This window comes from Monodelphis domestica, chromosome 2, assembly GCF_027887165.1.
Source record: "Monodelphis domestica isolate mMonDom1 chromosome 2, mMonDom1.pri, whole genome shotgun sequence".
NCBI lineage: Eukaryota > Metazoa > Chordata > Mammalia > Didelphimorphia > Didelphidae > Monodelphis > Monodelphis domestica.
The window spans coordinates 153,892,923-153,912,723 of NC_077228.1; the positions used below are offsets into that span (position 1 = coordinate 153,892,923).

At 32.9% G+C, this 19,801-nt stretch overlaps 1 protein-coding gene across 16 annotated transcripts in view; it reads left to right on the forward strand.

Moving 5' to 3' along the window:
• The window catches only part of ARID4B (AT-rich interaction domain 4B), a 202,557-nt gene that overhangs the window by 165,942 nt on the left and 16,814 nt on the right, over positions 1 to 19,801 (forward strand). For 5 of the 16 annotated variants that reach the window (XR_008916245.1, XM_056816103.1, XM_056816101.1 and 2 more), the window contains 4 exons: positions 6,002 to 6,086; positions 9,284 to 9,479; positions 15,655 to 16,857; positions 19,605 to 19,718. Coding sequence is in view for 10 of the 16 variants with exons in the window: in XM_056816103.1 (XP_056672081.1) it covers positions 6,002 to 6,086; positions 9,284 to 9,479; positions 15,655 to 16,857; positions 19,605 to 19,718 (1,598 nt within the window). In the remaining 6 variants the exon portion in view is untranslated. Of the gene's footprint in view, positions 1 to 6,001; positions 6,087 to 9,283; positions 9,480 to 15,654; positions 16,858 to 17,214; positions 17,372 to 18,362; positions 18,452 to 19,604; positions 19,719 to 19,801 lie in introns of those variants that run through there. The other 11 variants (XR_008916249.1, XR_008916250.1, XR_008916248.1 and 8 more) reach the window with 10 other exon arrangements.

Below are 19,801 nucleotides of genomic sequence, written 5' to 3' on the forward strand. Positions count from 1 at the left end.
AAATGAATACAAGAATATTTTAAATTAGCTTTTGACTATTGAGTTTTAAAATAGTGAAAATAGCAAAACTTTCTGTACTATAAAAGTGTTATTTCTTTCTTTCGAATTTATATGAGGTTGACTTTGGGAGTGGGGTACAGTTGTTTTTTTTAATTTTTACAAAATAACTGAATTGCTTTATTGTAAAGCCTACATCAGGATTTTCTTTACACTTAAGTATCATTTGACAGTTTAGAACTTGGGAAGTTCATTTCTAAATACGCCATATTTTATATATGAGTCAATACATGTTTGTACTCATTCTTCAAATCTATCTAATAACATTGTGCATTTTGGAAATTTATGAACATAATACACATCACCATTTTTATTTTTCTTTAATGATCATGGTTATCATTTTACATAAACTAAAAATAACATTTAAAATTATTTTTTATTTTTTATTTTTATTTTTTTTAAACCCATACCTTTCATCTTGGAGTCAATATGGTGTATTGGCTCAAAGGCAGAAGAGTGGTAAGGGCTAGGCAATGGGGATCAAGTGACTTGCCCAGGGTCACACAGCTGGGAAGTGTCTGAGGTCATATTTGAACCCAGGACTTCCTGTCTCTAGGCCTGGTTCTCAATCCATTGAGCTACCCAGCTGCCCCCCCCCTTTTTTTTTTTCTTTTTTCATAGAGGGAGTTAGGGAAGAATGAGTCTCCCTATCTCACCCTAGGTTGAAGTAGAGTGGTTCTTCATAAGCCCAAACTCTCAGATGATGCAAATGGAAGCTTTCCATTTCCAACCTGGTCTGGTTCACCAGTTTATTAGTGGTCTGTTGGCCCCCTATTGTCCTTCACCACTAACCTAAAATCCCTCTTCCTGGGATCTCATCATATTAATGAAACTTGGTCCAGATACTGAATCAACTTCAGCCCTATTCTAGATCAGAACTCTTGATCTCAAGCGATCCACTAGTCTTAGCCTCTTCAGGATCAGGAATTGTAGGCACTTGACACTATAAGATTCAACAAAATAGCAAAATATTAGTGACCTTAGATTTTATTATTTTATCATCAGTTTTTCCAAGGGGTAATTCTTTTTCTAAGAGATAACTCTTAGAAATATCTGAATGTTTATTTCTATAACACAAATAAAGATAGATATCTAGTTTTTTCTTGAGATTAATTCTTTTTTCTAAGATTGAAAAAGAAAATAAAGTTCCATCTGTAACCAGGAAGCAAAATATCTAAAAGCCATTTTTTAAGCCTGGATGAATATTTCCAGATTGTTTATTTACAAGATCTATAAACAGGTCACTCTTTTACAATTTTGCTTTTCATTATTATGTAAGTTTTCTTCCTCTTGTAATGCCTCTTTTTTGTGTTTTCTATTCCTTTAGTAGAAATTTTACCAATCTGATCAGTTTCTTAGAAAATTCTTCAACTTGTCTTAGATCCTCTATGGTTTGGGAAACCATAGAGAAGTTGTTTAAAAGTTTTCAGTACTCATGATGAAGCATACTACCCACCTCCTGACAGAGTGGTAATGGACTCAGAATACAGATTGAAATATATAGCTACATGGATACTGTTTTTGGACGTAGCCAATGCAGAAGTTTGTTTTTGCTGGGAAAATATATATGTGTATGTGTACATATATATATTTATTTATTACAGTGGTTTTATTTTTCTTTTCTTTTTAAGATGGGGTAGGTGGGGAAAGTAGAAGAGGGTTTGAGATTATTGAAAATTTTTTAATTTAAAATAAAAGTTAATTCTGTTTTTTAAAAAGTTAATTGTGTGAGAGGAAGTGAGACTTATTTACTGGAAGTATCTAGAGAATACTTGAATCAAGTTGTAGTTATGCACCACGCAATTGGTGTTGAATAACCACATGCATTAAAACATTTCAAACGGGTTGGTTTTTTTTTTTTTAATATATTTTAGGTTGATCTCTAATACCCACTTAGTTGTGTATGTATATGTTTTTAATTCTTATATACATTTCAGGCAGTAAATTTTCTAGTGTAACACTAATATATTGATTTACTCAGGAAAATAAGACTTACATCTTCAAAACCAATTGTAAAAGTTATGACTGTGCAACTAATGTTTAAATTATTTCTGAATGTACTGAATGTTCTGAATGTACAACTGTCACTAATATACTTTGCAAATATTAAGTTTCAAATTTTCAGAAACTCTAAACTTGGATTTGAAGCTAGAGTGATTCTTGCTAGCAGTCTTTCTGGTTACTAAATCAGAATCCTCTGCATTCAAGAATATTTTAATCATAATTGTAATTACTACCACATATAGTAAACAATATTATTACAAGGTGGGGAAAGATAACATTTTGCCTTAGGCCAGAGTGTGTCCATACATGATTTATATTAACTGTAACCTGCTTTTTTAATGTGCTCATCTTGCTCAAAAAGCCTTGTTTCTGAGCAGATAACTAAGAATTACACTGTAGATAATTTCTTTTACTTATAAATAGCCACTCACATTTAATCTTTGCCTCTTAGTACTTTGGTGCAGTTATTCAGGAAAGTACTGATCATTATATTAAGCTTGTTAATACTGCGCATACTATTTTTTCCCTTATAAAGCCTTTACCTTCAGTCTTAGAATTGATACTATATATTCCAAAGTAAAAGAGAAGTAAGGGCTAGGCAATTTGGGCTAAATAATTTGCTCTGAGTTACAGAGGTAGGAAATGTCTGAAGATAGATTTGATCCCAGGACCTTCTGTCTCCTGGCCTGGCTTTCTATCCACTTAACCATCCAGCTGCCCTTTGCCCATCACATTTTAATAATTTCAGTTGTTGTTTTGTCAACTAACTGGAGATGTCTTTCTGACACTCGTTAATCAAAGGTTCAGGGAAGCATTAAGATTTTCCTACATGTTTTTACCTTTTCATGCTTTTTGCAACCCTACTGTTCTTAATTTTTAAAGTAGTTATCTAACTGATGTGCAAAATGTGTTTTAAAATGCTGTATCTATTTTGCAAAGTTATAAGCTACTTGCTATAATTTTATTTTCCTTAAAAGTTAGTGTTTTCTTGCATGGGTAAGATAGATTTTTTTTTGGTAAAGTCAGTGTTTTTACCCTAATCCATTTTGTAATATATGTGTGTGGAATGTTTGTATTTTACATTTTTAGCAAGATATTTTCAATTGCTGATCGGCTTTTGCTGATATTTATTCTAAACTTTTTTTGCCACACTGTACATTACCATATTGTTGCTTCACCATAATTTTAACTGAAAAGCCTTTTCCAATTATTGTCTTACAGGAGTAGCATTTATATCAACCCTTGGCAAATCTATAACTTTATAGTTTAAAAAATAGTGTATATTTTGTAAAGAAATATTAAAAAGTAGAAAAGAGCAAGGAAAAAATCCAGATAGATAATATTAGAAAATAAAAGCCTAGATGAGAAAAAATTATATGAATGCATATTTGCAGAGAGAATTATATTTTGTAAGACTCTGTGAAGTTGTGAAGTTAAGAATTTTTGACACCATCCCCAATAGAGTTTTTTTTTTATATTGCTATATTTCTAAAGATGACATATAATGGCAAGGAAAAGCAGAATAGGAGAGTTTTAATTTCCTTAAAATTTATTGAGACTATTTTTACAACTGGGTGTGTCTTCCCTATGCTTCCTAAAGTTTAAGTTTTTTGTGCTCTTTGCTAGCCACTGTGGCCAGTCTCATAACTTTCTAAATGAAGATTCTTAGAGAAGACATGAGGGGGTAGCTACATTAACATTAATAATAGCTCCGGGGGGCAGTTGGGTTGCTCAGTGGATTTGAGAGCCAGGCCTAGAGATGGAAGGTCCTGGGTTCAAATGTGGCCTCAGACACTTCCCAGCTGTGTGACCTTGGGCAAGTCACTTAACCCCTATTGCCTACCCCATACCACTCTTCTGCCTTGGAATCCAATACACAGTATTGATTCCAAGACAGAAGGTAAGGGTTTTAAAAAAAATAGCTCTGGGTCCGTGCAGCAGAGCAGTAGCCACCATTAACTCTGACTGAGACACAGTATTTTCTGTTTCAATAACTATTTTAATTCTGAGAATAGTGCAAAAGTTTGGAGTTTTTGAAAATACTTTTTGCTTTATGTATAGTATATTTGTGATATAGTAGCAATAGTAGATAAATTGAAAATTAGTGAATACATACATTAGAATATCAACTCTTACTTGGGTCACAAGCCAGGTTCATCGGGTAAGTTTTGTACTAATCAGTCATAAAAGTTGTACAATATTATTTAACGAATACATACTTGACAGGCCCTAGTTAAATAAGAAAGGGCAGAATCTATTGTGACATGTTTAAACTTATTTTTTCCTCTGCTTTTTTAATGTAAATAAGTCTCCAGAAGTTTACTTTGAACTGTTGAGAGATATCATTTAGATTTGTAATTTTTACCATTGTTTTGTTTTTTCTCCACCAGATTTTGTAGGACAAAAAATATTCAAATTGAATGGAATGAAGTTCAAAAGCTTTTTAATCTTAATGGAGGAACTAAAAATAGTAATGAAAAATACATAGAAATTGTCATACTAATAAAGAATTAAAAAGTTGAGGTTTTAGTAGAATAATATCTTGCTATACATTTTTATAATACCATAATTTTTCTGGTTTTTTTTCTAATGTGAGCCCTTTAAGATTGCTGTAGGCGGACAAAAGGTGGTTTACCAAAACCTTCTGATTCCAAATCAAGTGCTCTTTCACTACCTCACTGTGAAGTTGACGTTATGAATTACTAATATATGTAAAAACCTCTCTGGATCTCTCTTTTCTTTTTTCCTGTTGATGATAGTCTAGTGTCCATGGCTCCCTATTACAAATCCCTACCCCCTCGATCACCAATGATTGTCAGAAATAGCTACCTTATTTAGCTCAGGGGATAAAGCCTCATATCTGAGAAGCCCCAAGTCCTGTGTAAATAAATGTTTCCATAATTAGCATTCTGCCTGGAAAATGCCACCATTTTTCAATAAGCTTACAGAGTATAAATAACTAAGTTACTAGGATAAGAACTGTTTTATTTGGGGACTTTAATTATTTTGATCCCTATTCATTTTTCCTTTTCTAAATGTAAGCACTAAAAAATATTTGTTTACTTACATTAGTTTGTCTAGGAATCTGTATCTCATAGTTGTTGTTGGTCCCTCCCCCCAATGGAGAATATAGCTACTTCCTTGTAGTTAATTCCTTTGGAAACCCAGTTCTATCAACTGTTTTACATTTAAGTGAAAAATTGAAAAGTGTTTTGGGACTTGGGAAGGAAAGCCCTGGCACTTACCTACTTATATGTATGTGTATATATGTATTCTTATCAAAAAACTTTTTTTAATCTATATGAAACTCCCTGTAGTTTGAAAGAAACTCAGTCATAGAGAAATGATACCTATTTTTAGGTAAAGCAGCAGTTATTTATTTTATATAAGTCTTTATTTTGTCATTATACTTTTTGTCTCTTAAAAACATAGCCTTATTAAATTTTGAAAATACTTCTAGTTGGGACTATATCAAACATCTTAGAAGATATGGCACAACTTTGCTAATGTTGTATGTAAACAATTGTGCTATTCATCATAACAGGTTTAATTCCTTTTTACTACAGTGTGGTTTAGTAGAAAGAGTAATAGACTTGGAAGTTGATGTAGGATTAATTAATGAATAAATTAAGAAGCATTTATTAAACCCTTACTTTGTGTCAAGCATTGTGCTAAGGATTAAAAGCAAAGACAGTATCAGTCCTCAAGGAATTTACATTCTAATGAAGGCAGACTAAACATATGGGGGGTAGAGGAGGGGTCAGGCCAAGGATCGAAAACTACACTGTTGGATCTAATGCTAATAAGGTCACATAATTTCTGTAGAATTCAGATTCCTGACCTTTTATGATTGTTTCTGATCAGTTTTTCTTATAATATTGCATATGTGCTCCTAAAGACTTGGTTTTGTGTATTTATAATAATTTACTTTTGCTTTTAGATATGATGAATGGATTAAGGCAGATAAGATAGTGAGACCTGCTGACAAAAATGTACCAAAAATAAAACATCGAAAGAAAATAAAGGTAGGCAACTACTTTTCCAAATTAACTATCTTGCTGTGAACTACAGTATTTAATCAGAGAAATGTGTACTTCCTAGCCTTTTCAATGATAGGTTTGTATCTTAAAGTTGGTAGACTATATACAGTACTGAGTTAAATATCATGTTTCTCTTTGGCTAATTTTGTGGAGTTTTTTTGGAAACAAACCAAATGCCTTCTAACCCAATATGTATTCTTTCTTTTCAATTGCCCCCTCATCTGAGTCCCTGGAGAAAGGGACTAGAATTAATTTTTGGAAGATGAGTATTTCAGCAATGTTTAAGAGGCCTTTAAAAAAATAAATAGGAGAATCAAGGCAGTTTTAGGATTTATTTACCTTTTTTAACCCCTTTTTTTCTGACAGTTGGCTTTCTCTTTTCATGTCAGCTTTCCTCAATAGTAGATGATCACTGAGAACATCCTCAGATTCTTTAGCCACAACATAGTTGCCTCAAAATTAGATTAAATTGTCCATATTTACTTTGCTGTGCAAGAGTTATTAGAGAAGAACAAAAGTGGCAGAGCAACATATATTTATCTTTCCCTGTACCACTGGATACTTTCAGATTCTAATTAATAAAATGTAAATTGTAATAGAAATTTCTGACAGACTTTCATCATGTATAAATTGTATTTTTATAATAGTCCAGTTTAGATTATTTCAGAATTTGTTATTTCTAACATTCATAAAATAAAATAAACTCTCCTGAGTTCTTTTAGATTTTTAAGAAATTTGATAATTAACTTTTATTCTAAAATAGGTTTGAAAATAACTTTGAGTGCTATTGGCCTTAGTTAATAATTTCCTTTTTTTCCTTATTTTTTTAACCCTTACCTTCCATCTTAAAATCTATAATGTGTATTGGTTCCAAGGCAAAAGAGCAGTAAGGGCTAGGAAATAGGGGTCAAATAATTTGCCCAGGGTCATACAGCTTGGAAGTATCTGAGGCCAGATTTGAACCCAAGCCCTGGCTGTAGGCTAGGCTCTTGATCATGTATTACCTAGCTGTGTCTGATAATTCCTTCCTTCCTTCCTTCCTTCCTTCCTTCCTTCCTTCCTTCCTTCCTTCCTTCCTTCCTTCCTTCCTTCCTTCCTTCCTTCCTTCCTTCCTTCCTTCCTTCCTTCCTTCCTTCCTTCCTTCCTTCCTTCCTTCCTTCCTTCCTTCCTTCCTTCCTTCCTTCCTCCCTCCCTCCCTCCCTCCCTCCCTCCCTCCCTTCCTTCCTTCCTTCCTCCCTTCCTCCCTTCCTCCCTTCCTCCCTTCCTCCCTCCCTCCCTCCCTCCCTCCCCTTACCCCTGTTTATTGGCTCCAAGGCAGAAGAGTGGTAAGAGCTAGATAATGGGGGTCAAGTGACTTGCCCAGGGTCACACAGCTGAGAAGTGTCTAAGGCCAGGTTTGAACCTAGGACCATCCCATCAGGCCTGACTCTCAATCCACTGAACTACCCAGCTGCCCCCTGATAATTTCTTTTTAAACTATTTTTTTCAGCAGCAAATAGTTGCTCACTTTCTAAGCCATCCTTTCTGATAAATTGCCTGTTCTTATGTTAAATTTATGTTATTATGTTAAATAGTTCTCTATTGGCTTGAAAGAGTGATAGAAGTAGCTTGCAAATAAGATCAACTATTTATTTCTCAATATTAAGTTAGGCCCAGGTTTTTTTCCTCCACTACTTAGCAGATATTTTGTATTTATATCACATAGCATGATTAAGACTTTAAGAAATGAATCTTTTCTTCTTTCCATTTTCATTCTTTGATGTTAAGTATGTTAAATATGAAAACAGACTTTGAATTTTAGAGTATATAAGCGCTATTAGGAAATTAAGAATATATCAGTGTCTTGTAACCCAGTGCGCAATTTAGTGTCTCATTTTGAATGTTATAAGATATTAATTAATTGATCACTATGAAGGAACCCAGGACAATTTAGACCCACTGAGGAAAACAGCCATAAAAAATATGCTTGTAAGTTTTCCTGAGGTTTCTGGCAAGGTCCAAATCTTATAGCTATGGCTGTTGTTCAGCTGAAAACTATATGGAGGAACCTAGGAGAATTTAGACCCATGGAGGAAAGCAGCCATAAAAGACATGCTTGTAAGTTTGTCCCACATCACCAGGAGCCAGAAGCTAATTTAGCTTAGGACAGAATATCCCTGCTTTCAATCTATATTGAAAGAAATTACTTTAATCAGGCTGTCAAGTATTGGTGATAGTTAAGTCCTGAAAGAATGTAGTAGGAAAAAGGACAAGGGGATAATCTATATTCTGAAACCTTGAGTGTGTAAATGAAATAGCATGACTTAAAATTTTTTAAATTCTATTTTGAGATAACTTTAGAAATTCCAGTCCCCATAGATTGCTTAGAAACAATACCCTAAGAATAATTGCTAAAAAGTAGTTTACATTGATACTAACATGTCTCTCCACACCTGATTGAAAATGATAAATTTCAAAAGATTCCCATTTCTTATGAAGTTCTACTCAGCCCATGAAAGAAGAAAGAATACCAGATGCTATTGACTTTCTTTCCTTCTTCTTCCTCTTCTTTTTTTTTTTTAACCCATACCTTCTATCTTAGTATTAATTCTAAAACAGAACTGCAGTAGCTAGGAATTTGAGATTAAGTGTCTTGCCCAGGGCCACACAGGAAGTGTGAGGAAGTGCCTGAGGCCAGATTTGAACCCAAGTCCAGTCCTGGCACTCTATTATGCTATTACCTGCCCCTATTGTTGCCTTTCTAAGGGAAATCTTTTGTTTTCAGTGTTAATCATTAGCTGAAAGCAAAATCTTTTCAAGAATATATATCTTTAAAATCAGGTTAAAATCTTTTTTAAGTGTTTAATTTGAGCTTGATTTTGTTTTGTGTTGAAGGCTTCATGACTCCAATATGCTCATAAGTTGGTAATTTATTTAGGATCAAAGGATCCCAGCAACCTATCATCACAAATATTCTTTGTAGCCATTTTTAAGATCTCTTATTTTCCATTAAAGTTATGTTCCTTACACAACAATATTTTGCTTTGAAAGCTTGTTTACTATATTCTTTATTCTCTATGTTTTTATGTTTATAAAATTCTGTAAGCAGTAGTCTAAAAGGTTAAGATAAATAGTTTATGTCACTATTAATTATAAATAAAATAAATCACAATTTGACTAATAAATATTTATTTTTCTTCTAGAATAAAATTGACAAAGAAAAAGAGAAGGATGAAAAATATTCTCCAAAAAATTGTAAACTTCGCCGTCTATCAAAACCACCATTTCCAGTGAACACACCACCTGAAATAGCATCTAAACTAGATACTGAAACCAAAAATTCTGAACAAGTTCAAGTTAAATCTGTAGAAATTACATCTATACTAAATGGACTTCAAGGTAAAAAAAAAATAAAACAAATACCTGTTTGATTATATAATTTTCCTAGAAGGTAATTCTGATTGTCTAAATATTTTCATTTAAAGTATTTTGTGTGTCAAATATTAATTGAAATAAGTGGGTCATTGATCAAGTCCTAAACTTATTTGTGTTATTAGGAAATCAGGGGTGAAATCAGGAAATTTTAAGAAAGAAAATCCCAGTAGTGCCACTCTATTTCCTCTAGTATCCAGTCCTTTTTAAGATCATGCAGAGCATTATTGCTATAGCATGATTAAGTAGTACAGTAATTATATAAGTACTCTAGGATATAGAGTTATTAAGTATCTGATATGAGAAAAAAAAGACTAATTTGGTTTAAATTATTTTTTCCTCTTAGGTTATTTTAATTTTCCTTAAAACATAGTTTTTTGAAAGAACTTTAGAGCAGGAAGTTGGGAAGATAGAAGTATATAGGACTTCTAAATGCAAATGGTATACCCAGTGTATTTGGTATGTCTCCTACAGAAGACTTATGAGTACATGGACAAAAGTAGGATAGAACAATCTGACCTGTTTGGGTGATGATCTTCATTATCGGATGGATTATCCATACCATTGAGATCTCAGATTCATTAAAATATAAGAAGTATAATAATCAGTAATAATGCTGACAATAATGGATGAAATTTAATAGGTCTTTTCTTATAGAAACATTTTGTTTATAATATATATACATATAATATCATCTTTATTTTATTATGAGAAAACTGAGATTGACTAAGGATAATTGACTTGCCAAGGTCTCATCAATATTAAGTTGCAGAGCTATTTAATTTCTGTCTCATGGCTCCATGTCCATTGTTCTCTCCATTCTTTTGTGATATGTAAACCTGCATGGTATATCTTTGTGGGGTTAACATGTTTCTGTGTTTCTTTATCATCTGTACTCTACCTTTTTCTTGAAATATTTTTAAGTAGTTTAAAATTTTTAAATGTCAATAAAACAGGACAACTTTAAATGAAAAGAGAAGGGGAGTTAAAAGCAGAATAACAAGATCATGGAACATTTAAAATGTTATATAAAATCAATTAAATATAAATTTAGCACTGACCTCTTAGTTTAGGCAGTTTAGGTGAAAAGAGAAATATGTTAGGTTATAGAATTCTAATCTGATGAAAGGAAGCATCCAAATTCATCTGGAGAGAAACAGGCTTTTCCCTTTTATTTAGTATTAGGAGTTGTCACACAAAAAATAATTTAAGCTTATATAGGAAGTCCCCAAAATCTTAGTTTTAAGTTTTAACAACTTAGGAAGTATAAATGCTACAAAAACAACACCACATTTGAAAGGTTATTTAAAGTGTTAAAATATTTATTTTTGTTATTAAAATTTAACTAATTTTATGCTATGTATTGTTCCATTTGATTTTCTAACTTAATAAAAATTTTGATCAGCTGCTGTTCAGTGACTAAAAAGATTGTATAAAGAATTAATTTTTTTATGCCTACATGATACTTTTGACATGATCCTACAAGAAAAGGTCTAAAGAAAATGGATCAGGTGATTTAGATGGCCAAAGAGTATTTTATTTTCTCTGAAAGTCTACCACTCTTCTGAGAAAGTTTTGTGTAGAAACTTTCACACACAGTGCATAATGATAGAGTCCATCATCTTGTTAAAATTTACTATTTATGTTCATTGGCTCCGGAAGGGGGAGGGAGTAGGGGAGAGAAAGAACCGGAATCATATAACCATGGGAAAATATTCTATATTAATTAATAAATAAATAATTTTTAATTGAAAAATAAAATAAAATTCATTATTCAGATTCACAAAACTAAATGAAATATAAAAGAAATTTAAGTGATACTTTTAGCTAAATTTGCAGAATTTGTTTCTGAAGTTTTTAAAACACGAAACTGAACTGAGATTTTTGAAATGCTTTATACATTCAGAAATTGAGCTTTCTAATTTTTACAAAAATTAATCAAACCAAACCTAGAACCCAAATTATCTGCCTGATATCACTCACAAATCTTTATGTAATGTACACTGGTAACATATGGACTATGTCTCCAAACATAATTTTCCAAAAGATATAGAAACTTTCTTCAAATAATCTTAACCATTAAAGGCATTTTTCTAGGGAAATAATATAATATCATCCATGAATAGAGCCTTCTAATCTTACCAATTAAGTGTATAGAAATAGACTGTTGACTAACATAACCACTAGAAAATATCTCTGAAGTACCTAATGCCTCTGTAGCTTTGGGCATGTGGTGTATTCCAGCCAATCCATAATTAAATTATGTGTAACAGCCAAATTTTGTATTGTTCATGAAAGAAGGGACCATTTGCTTTTGCTGTCAGATGTACTTAGTGGAAGTTGATGCAAAGCTTTTTGCATATTCTTACCCACCCAGATAGAAGAGCATGTTCCCCATATAGGTAGGTGCTTTTAGTGATCAAAGTTTTTCTCAAAAATAAGCTTTTAATCTTGTAAAGTGCTAATTAAGTACTAGACTGAGATAACTCCATGATTCATAGAAAAGACCATTTATATATAAAAATATTAAGGACTGTGATTAGCATTTAGACACCATGATCAATCAAGAATCTTGTTATGGGGCTTTAATAATACCCAATTTTGAAAGGGACTGCTTCCTTAAGGGTCTAGCAGAATGAGGTAGCTGCAAAATGTACAACCAAGTGGTTAACTAAATCACTGGCAGATATGGTTATTTTAGTAATGCCTACTTAAAAATTGGAGTATATCTGCTAGATACACTGATTTTTAGTTAATATAATTGATGCTAAGTTGTTCTTTCTAATAAGAATAATCTATACATGTGGCTTCTACATCCATTGTCCCTTCAAGTATCTGGATTTCCTTCTCACAACTCTACTGAAATTTTCTTTCCAAGAGGTCAACAGTGATCATCTAACTGTCATTTCTAATACTTTTTTTTTTCTCAATCCTCAGTCTCCTTCTGAGAACATGTAATACTACTGACAAATCTTTCGTTGATATTCCTACCTTCAGTTCCTGAACAGATCTATTTTATAATTCTCCTCCTTTCCCTCTAACTGCTCTCTATTGTTCCTCCTTTTCCTCAGCTTTCTTTTTTAATTGTCCTGCTTTCTTTTCTTCTTTCTCAGCCCTCTTTATTTCTCTCATCACTCTCTTCATCTATTCTTGTGACTTCATTTACCACCTCTATGCCAGTGACCCCTAAATCTATTTCTGACCCTAACCTTTCTGTTAAGCTCTAGGCTTGAATTTCCATTTACCAGGCAGATGTTTCCATCTCAGTTACACATCATGGACTCAAATTTAATACATGTAAAATTGAATTTATAATCTTCCCCAGAAAACCAGCTTCTCCTGTTAACTTCCCTTGCATGTTGATAGCATCACAATTCTTCCCATCACCCAGACTTGACTCCTTGGATTCATTAGTGACTTTACTGTTTCCTCACTTCCTACATAAAATTTATAGCCAAATTGATTCTACCATATCTTTTGTGTCTGTTCACTCCTTTCTCTCCCTCTGCCACCACTTGGGCTTTTTTTACTTATCTCTTGCCTGAACCAATACACTAGTAATCAAACTGGTCTCCCTGCCTTTTAATAGCCATCCTTTATATTTCTCTCAAGATTATTTCTCCATTTGCTTCTGATTGTCACATCCCTGCTCAGTGCCTCTATAGCACTTACTAAATATAATACAAACAAACCCATTAGCCAAATTTTCTACACTATCTACAGTCTGTCTCTAATCTGCCTTTCATACCCTCCCCTTTCATGTACTCAGTATTATTACCAGACTGGACTCCTTGCCATTCTCTAATCTCATAGTACCTTCTCCTCCTGCCTCCATGCATTTATGCATATTTTGTCCTGTGTGCTAGAAATATTCTCCTCATACATCTATTTGTTGAAGTGATTCTCTTTCCTTAAACCCCTGATTATGTGCCACCTTTGACATGAAGTCTTTCCTCATTTCTTCCATCTGAAATGATCCTTCCCTTCATTGTTTGACCTTTCCTTTACTATACTCTGACAGATTCTAGTTGTGTGTATATATGTCTTTTTCCCACCTACTGGATTGTAAACTCCTTGAAGACAGTGACTTTCTTTTTTCATCTTCGTACCCCTAGTATCTTGCACAGAGCAGGTGCTTAATAAATGTTTGTTGACTTGAGTTTAATTGAATTAACCAACAGGTTCAGCTGCTTTTTAAAGCTACTTCAGACTCAAGGTAATAAAATTCTGTCACCGGCACAGATGAGGTTGCTTGTCTTTCTTTTGCTTTGCTAAAACACTATACATCCAGATCATCTGGTAGCTATGTCACGTTATTCAAATATAAGTTTAAAAGGAAGAGGGAATAATACATACTATTTAGAATTTCTTGTGTTAAATATTCATGGCTATTATGATTCTGGTGGTAATGTTATGATCTGACTTTGGAAGGAGCATTAAGGATCTTAGTAGAATTACAGTTTGAGTCAGAGATGATACCCCTGTCTGTGAAATTGAAGTCTGCTAAGAAATCAATGAATGCTGTAGAAAGTGTTATATTTTCCTTAGTTACCTTCTTGGTAAGACAAAACAAATTATAGCATTAATCAGATGTGTGGAATAGTTCCTGATTATTCTTTGTGCTATATATTAAGAAGAAAGAAAGCATAGAATTTCAAAGAATTGTCTTATTAAATGATGGATAATTGAGGAAATAAGGTTTGACGATGGGCCCATACTGAGAGAGAAACTGTGTCTGTATGACTAATTGGTAAACAATTTGACAATGATTGGTACTCAGAGACAGGAAGGATTCTGGCAGCACAAATCCTTTCCAAAGGAAAGACCTTTTTCAGCATTAAGTAATTGATCAGATGTTTTAAAGTGAATATAGTTACTGAATTCCAGTTAGAGAGAATACTATAATATAAAATGCTGAAAACACCATAAAATCATAAGATTAGGAGAAATAACTTGTCTGATAATCAACAATTATTTTTTGTTTTCTCTTATCCATGGTTGACAATGTCTTTATCAGATTGTAAGCTCCTTGAGGGCAAGAACTATGTTTTATTTATTTTTATGTCCTCACCACTTTGAATAGTGTCTTTTATAGATTGGCTACTTAACAGGTTTTTGGATCAATGAAAATTTCTTCCATTACTATCCTTTGGGGCTGAGCTTAAAGCATTCTTTTAAGATCTGTATTAAAGTTTTAAACATAACTACTTGCTAAGTACACATATGTATACACACACTATGTACATGTATCCCATATATATATATTAAATAAGTCTAGGTGTGACTTCATATGAGTTTATTACAACCCATTTTGGGAAAGAATGGATAGCAACTGGACAAATTCATATTAAGACAGTTGTATCAGTAAAAAAATGAAGTACTCTTGAAATTTTTTAAAAATATTTTCAAAAACTCAAAATGATTTGCTTATAACTTATCTTAATTGTAAAATTTTATCATCTCCCTTTTTTTGTATGCCCGTAGCACCTAGCAAAATGGTCTTCAAAAAGTAAATGCTTAGCAGCAAATGTTTGATTCAATATATACTTACCCATTATTATATTTAAAATATTTCTTTGGGTTTACATACTAATAATATACCTTAAGATAGAAAAAGTTCTAAAATGGCTACTATTAGTATAGTACTTTATAGATAATGAGGGTTTCATGAAAATTTCACTTGAACTTCATATCACCCTTATAGCTTAGTAGCATAAATATATTCTTTTCCTTATTTTACAGATGAGGAAGCTGAAACTCAGAGAGGTTAAGTTATTTGCACAAGATTGAACAGTTAAATAAGTGTTGGAGCCAAAATCTAACCTAATGGAATTCAAGTGTAGTGGTTTTTTTAACTAAGTTGTCCTCCCTCCTGATATAACTTGGCATTTTATATCAGCCACAGGCTTCCTATACTCTCATAATCCTAAACATAAAACTTTTGGGGGGTAAAGCTTTGTTTTGTAAATAATAATAATAAGAAGAACAATGGAATATACCTGCTAATGATACTTTTGTTTTGTAATAAGACTAGTTTTTTTTCTGAAAAACATTTATTCAAATTGAATAAAAATGAATGGTTTTCTAATATATCTGTATTATGTGTATTCGTATAACTGGTCTTGTCATCTTATTTTAATAGCTTCTGAAAGTTCTGCTGAAGACAGTGAGCAGGAAGATGAGGCAAGGACTCAGGACATAGATAATAATGGCAAGGAAGAGTCTAAGGCTGACACTGTGAGCCATGACAAAAATGAGCTTAGTCCAAAAGAGGAACAGAGCAGTTTATCTGTGCCACAAGAAAACAAAATCCAAGCAGATTCATTAACACCCAAGTCAATATCAAAATCTCCAGAAAGATTACGAAAAGACTTTGAAGAAATATCTGAAGATACTGATTATGAAGATGAAGTCACAATAAAAAGAAAGGATGTCAAGAAGGAGACAATAGATAAATCAAAGCCTCAAGTAAAACGTGGTAAGAGAAGGCATTGCAATGCAGAAGAATGCTTAAAGCCTGGGTCACCTAGCAGAAAAGAGGAGAAACCTAAAAGCAAAGAATCCCTTTGTTTAGAAAACAGTAGCAACAGCTCCTCTGATGATGATGAAGAAAAATCTAAAGCAAAAGTGACACCAACTAAGAAATACAATGGTTTGGATGACAAAAGGAAATCTTTAAGGACAACTGGTTTCTATTCAGGGTTTTCAGAAGTGGCAGAAAAGAGGATAAAGCTGCTAAATAACTCAGATGAAAGACTTCAGAATAGCAGAGCAAAAGATCGAAAAGATGTCTGGTCAAGTATTCAGGGACAGTGGCCTAAAAAAACTCTTAAGGAACTGTTTTCAGACTCTGATACAGAGGCTGCAGCTTCACCCCCACATGCTTCCTCTGAAGATGTGGCCACAGAGGAGCAGCTACAGACTGTGGCAGAAGAAGAGAATGGCTCACCTGGCATTGAGATAGAGAAACCATTACCTGCCAATTTAGATATTAAACCTGTGGAGGAAAAAACTATTGAAGTGAATGATAAGAAATCAGAATTTCCAAGCAGTGGGAGTAATTCAGTGCTAAATACCCCTCCTACCACACCTGAGTCGCCTTCCTCTGTAACTGTAACAGAAACCAGTAGGCAGCAATCAAGTGCAAACGTGTCAGAAACATTGGCCCCAAACCAAGAAGAGGTACGGAGTATCAAGAGTGAAACTGATAGCACAATTGAGGTGGATAGTGTTGCAGGGGAGCTCCAAGATCTCCAGTCTGAAGGAAATATCTCTCCAACAGGCTTTGATGCTAGTGTCAGCTCCAGCAGTAGTAATCAGCCAGAACTGGAACATCCTGGAAAAGGTGAGGAAGAAAACTGAGAGCTGAAAATGCTAACTTATTTAGAATTTCCCTTCTTAAAATGTTAATACTTTTGCAGTATCTGTTGCTATAGCTTGATACATTAAGGAAAGTATTAGTGTGAACATGGAAAGACTGGTAATTGAAAGGTATATTGCTAATGGACAATAGAATATATTTAATGGCCCAAGAAGGCTTTCGTGTTCTTTTCTTGAGCAGTCCATGAAATTTCACAGTGCACCAGAATGAATCTTGGAAATTGCACCCCAAGCCCAAACTCATTTGAATATTCATTTAAACAGTGGTTGACTGTATAGCATGAGCTGCTTGAATATATTTTTGTAACATTGTTTTTTGCAGATATGATGTGCAGTTTCTCACAAACATTTTGATTTATTGACAGACCCCTCCACCTTTAACCAAATACTGTATATAGGGGTTTGGAGCAACCAACTGTCCAGGCACTGCTTTCCTCAGACAACCGTGTCAAACTGATTTTCAAGCCTGGCTAACTTGTGTGAGTTTGTAAAGGAATTTGATGCTTTCTTAGATGCATAGCTCCCAAATTGAAGGACCAATGTGTATGTTAGTAATCTACAGTAATCCTTTTTTGATTTTTCCTTTCTCAAGTGAAGTTGTCAAAATTGGACATTCAAATCAGTACTTTGAAAAAATTTTAGATCCTTTATATGACACAGTAGCTATTCTCTATCATACTTTTCCTTCTAAACTACTTTGTTCAGATATCTATAAATCAAATATGTACTGTGGGCTAAAATTTGATATACAACATCTTGGTTTTGAAGCATTTTTTGGAAAAGATGTTATACTAGTTATGGTATATGACCCACAAAATTTTATTCTATTATTTTTATTCTGGCCAAACTAAAAGTCTAGCATAGGTTACTAGAAATATAAAATTTTCTCACCCAAATCAAGATTTGTTATTTAAAAAAATTTTTGGATAAATGATTTTTTCCTGTTTCTCCCATCTATGTGTATACCTACCTTGTTTAGTTATGTTGGTATGTCCATAGAACTTCATAGAATTGAATAACATAGACATGAATGTGACTTTTTAAAATAAAATCCTTTGACACAAAAGAGTAGATTTATTATAGTAGCGAAGTGAATACACTGAAAGATTTTTTTCTTAATATAATTCCCAACAGGTAGTTTTTTTCACACTGCCTTTCATCTCTGAAAATCATTTAGTTATGGGAAAAATAGAGTATTTAATGGCTTACATCTTATAAATTAACATCACCTCAATTTTATTATTGAATATTTGAAAATATATAGAACAAGATAGCATGCTCCCACATTTTGGACATGAAAGGTAAACTGTTATCTGAAATTTTAAAAATGCATAAGCCATTTCTGGCTCTTTTTTTAAAGAAATTATTTCTTTTCCTCTCGTTTTTATGTAGTTTGTTTATTACTAAATACTGCAGGAGCCATGCTATATATTAAAAACACAAACTTAAATCTCTACTCTCCTTATCTAGATTTGCTTGCTGTCTTTGTAAAGCAGTATTTTCATTCTTAATTTTTAAAAGCAGAGAAGAAAAGTTTCAAAATGAAAGGAAAAAATTTGGTGAGATATTTACAAGTTGTTTAAATTTTAAGATCTTGTGCTTCAGTATAGTCAATATTAAAATCACCTTTAATTTAAGGAGAAGAAAGGCTCCTTAAATTGTAACATGGTAACATCAACCAAAAGTTATGGACCAGCTGTGACCCATAAAAATATTCTTTAAGAAAGTTGAATTTTGTGTAAAATGCCACTATATGGGTTTGACCTTACCACTGGTGACATGATCTAAGAAACTTTATTCAGAATGCAGGGCTTCAGTTTTTTTATAAGATAAATTAGCATTATCATCAACAAACATTTATTGAGTGCCAAGTGTGCATGGGCCACTGTTGTAAGGACAGTGGATATGAAAAGAAATAATGAAACCATCTCTGTCCCCAAGGAGCTTATGGTCTTGTTATAGGACATATACACTAAAATAGACAAATATATGTGCATATATATGATAGGATATATTAAAGACCTAATTAGCATACTAAACAATAAGTGCTATAATTGAGTGGATAGCATGCCCAGTCAGTGAAGGATATGTGTGACTGAGCTTTGAAGAAGGAAAGGATAAAAATTAGAGGATTTGAGTGAACTTTTCTATGAATAAGAAAATACTTTTTTTAAATCAGAAAATGACTATGCTGGGTTTGTAAATGGTGTATGTTATCCAGTGCCCTGGGGTCCACTTGATTTATGTCATACAGTAATTGGTTTATTTTCCCAAATGTGAATTGCTTCTAAAGTGTTCCATATTCATATTATTAAGGGCTAATTAGAACTCAGTATTTTTAATGAATCTTAACATTTGTTTTCAGAATGAGTAGCTATTTAACTTTCATTGGATAATTTGGATGTTCTAGGTGCTTTATCAGGAACCATCTTCAGTTTATACCTGGCTTTTCTAGGATTGGTATATATGTGTTCTTCATTGTTGTTTTCTTTACTTCCAGTTGCTAACATGTGCAAGTAGAAAATTCAGTCCCATTTATAGACAGGTTGTGAGAAACGTTGTAACCATTGTATGCAAGTTTCCAAGCAAGCCATGTTAAGTTCCCACTTTTAGTTTTGAGATTAGTAAATATATGTCTCTAAAACCAAAAATTCAGGTATGTTAAGGGCTAATTTGTTTTTATCTTGTTTAATGAATTTTTCCCCATTAAAGTCTGTACAGGTCAGAAAAGAGTAAAAGATGCTCAGGGGGGAGGAAGTTCATCAAAAAAGCAGAAAAGAAGCCACAAAACATCAGTGGTAAACAACAAAAAGAAAGGCAAAACCAGTAAGTAGATTATCTCAATCAAAAAATAAATAAATAAATAAATAAATAAAATCTAATAAAATTTCTCTCCAGATGAAAAAGTT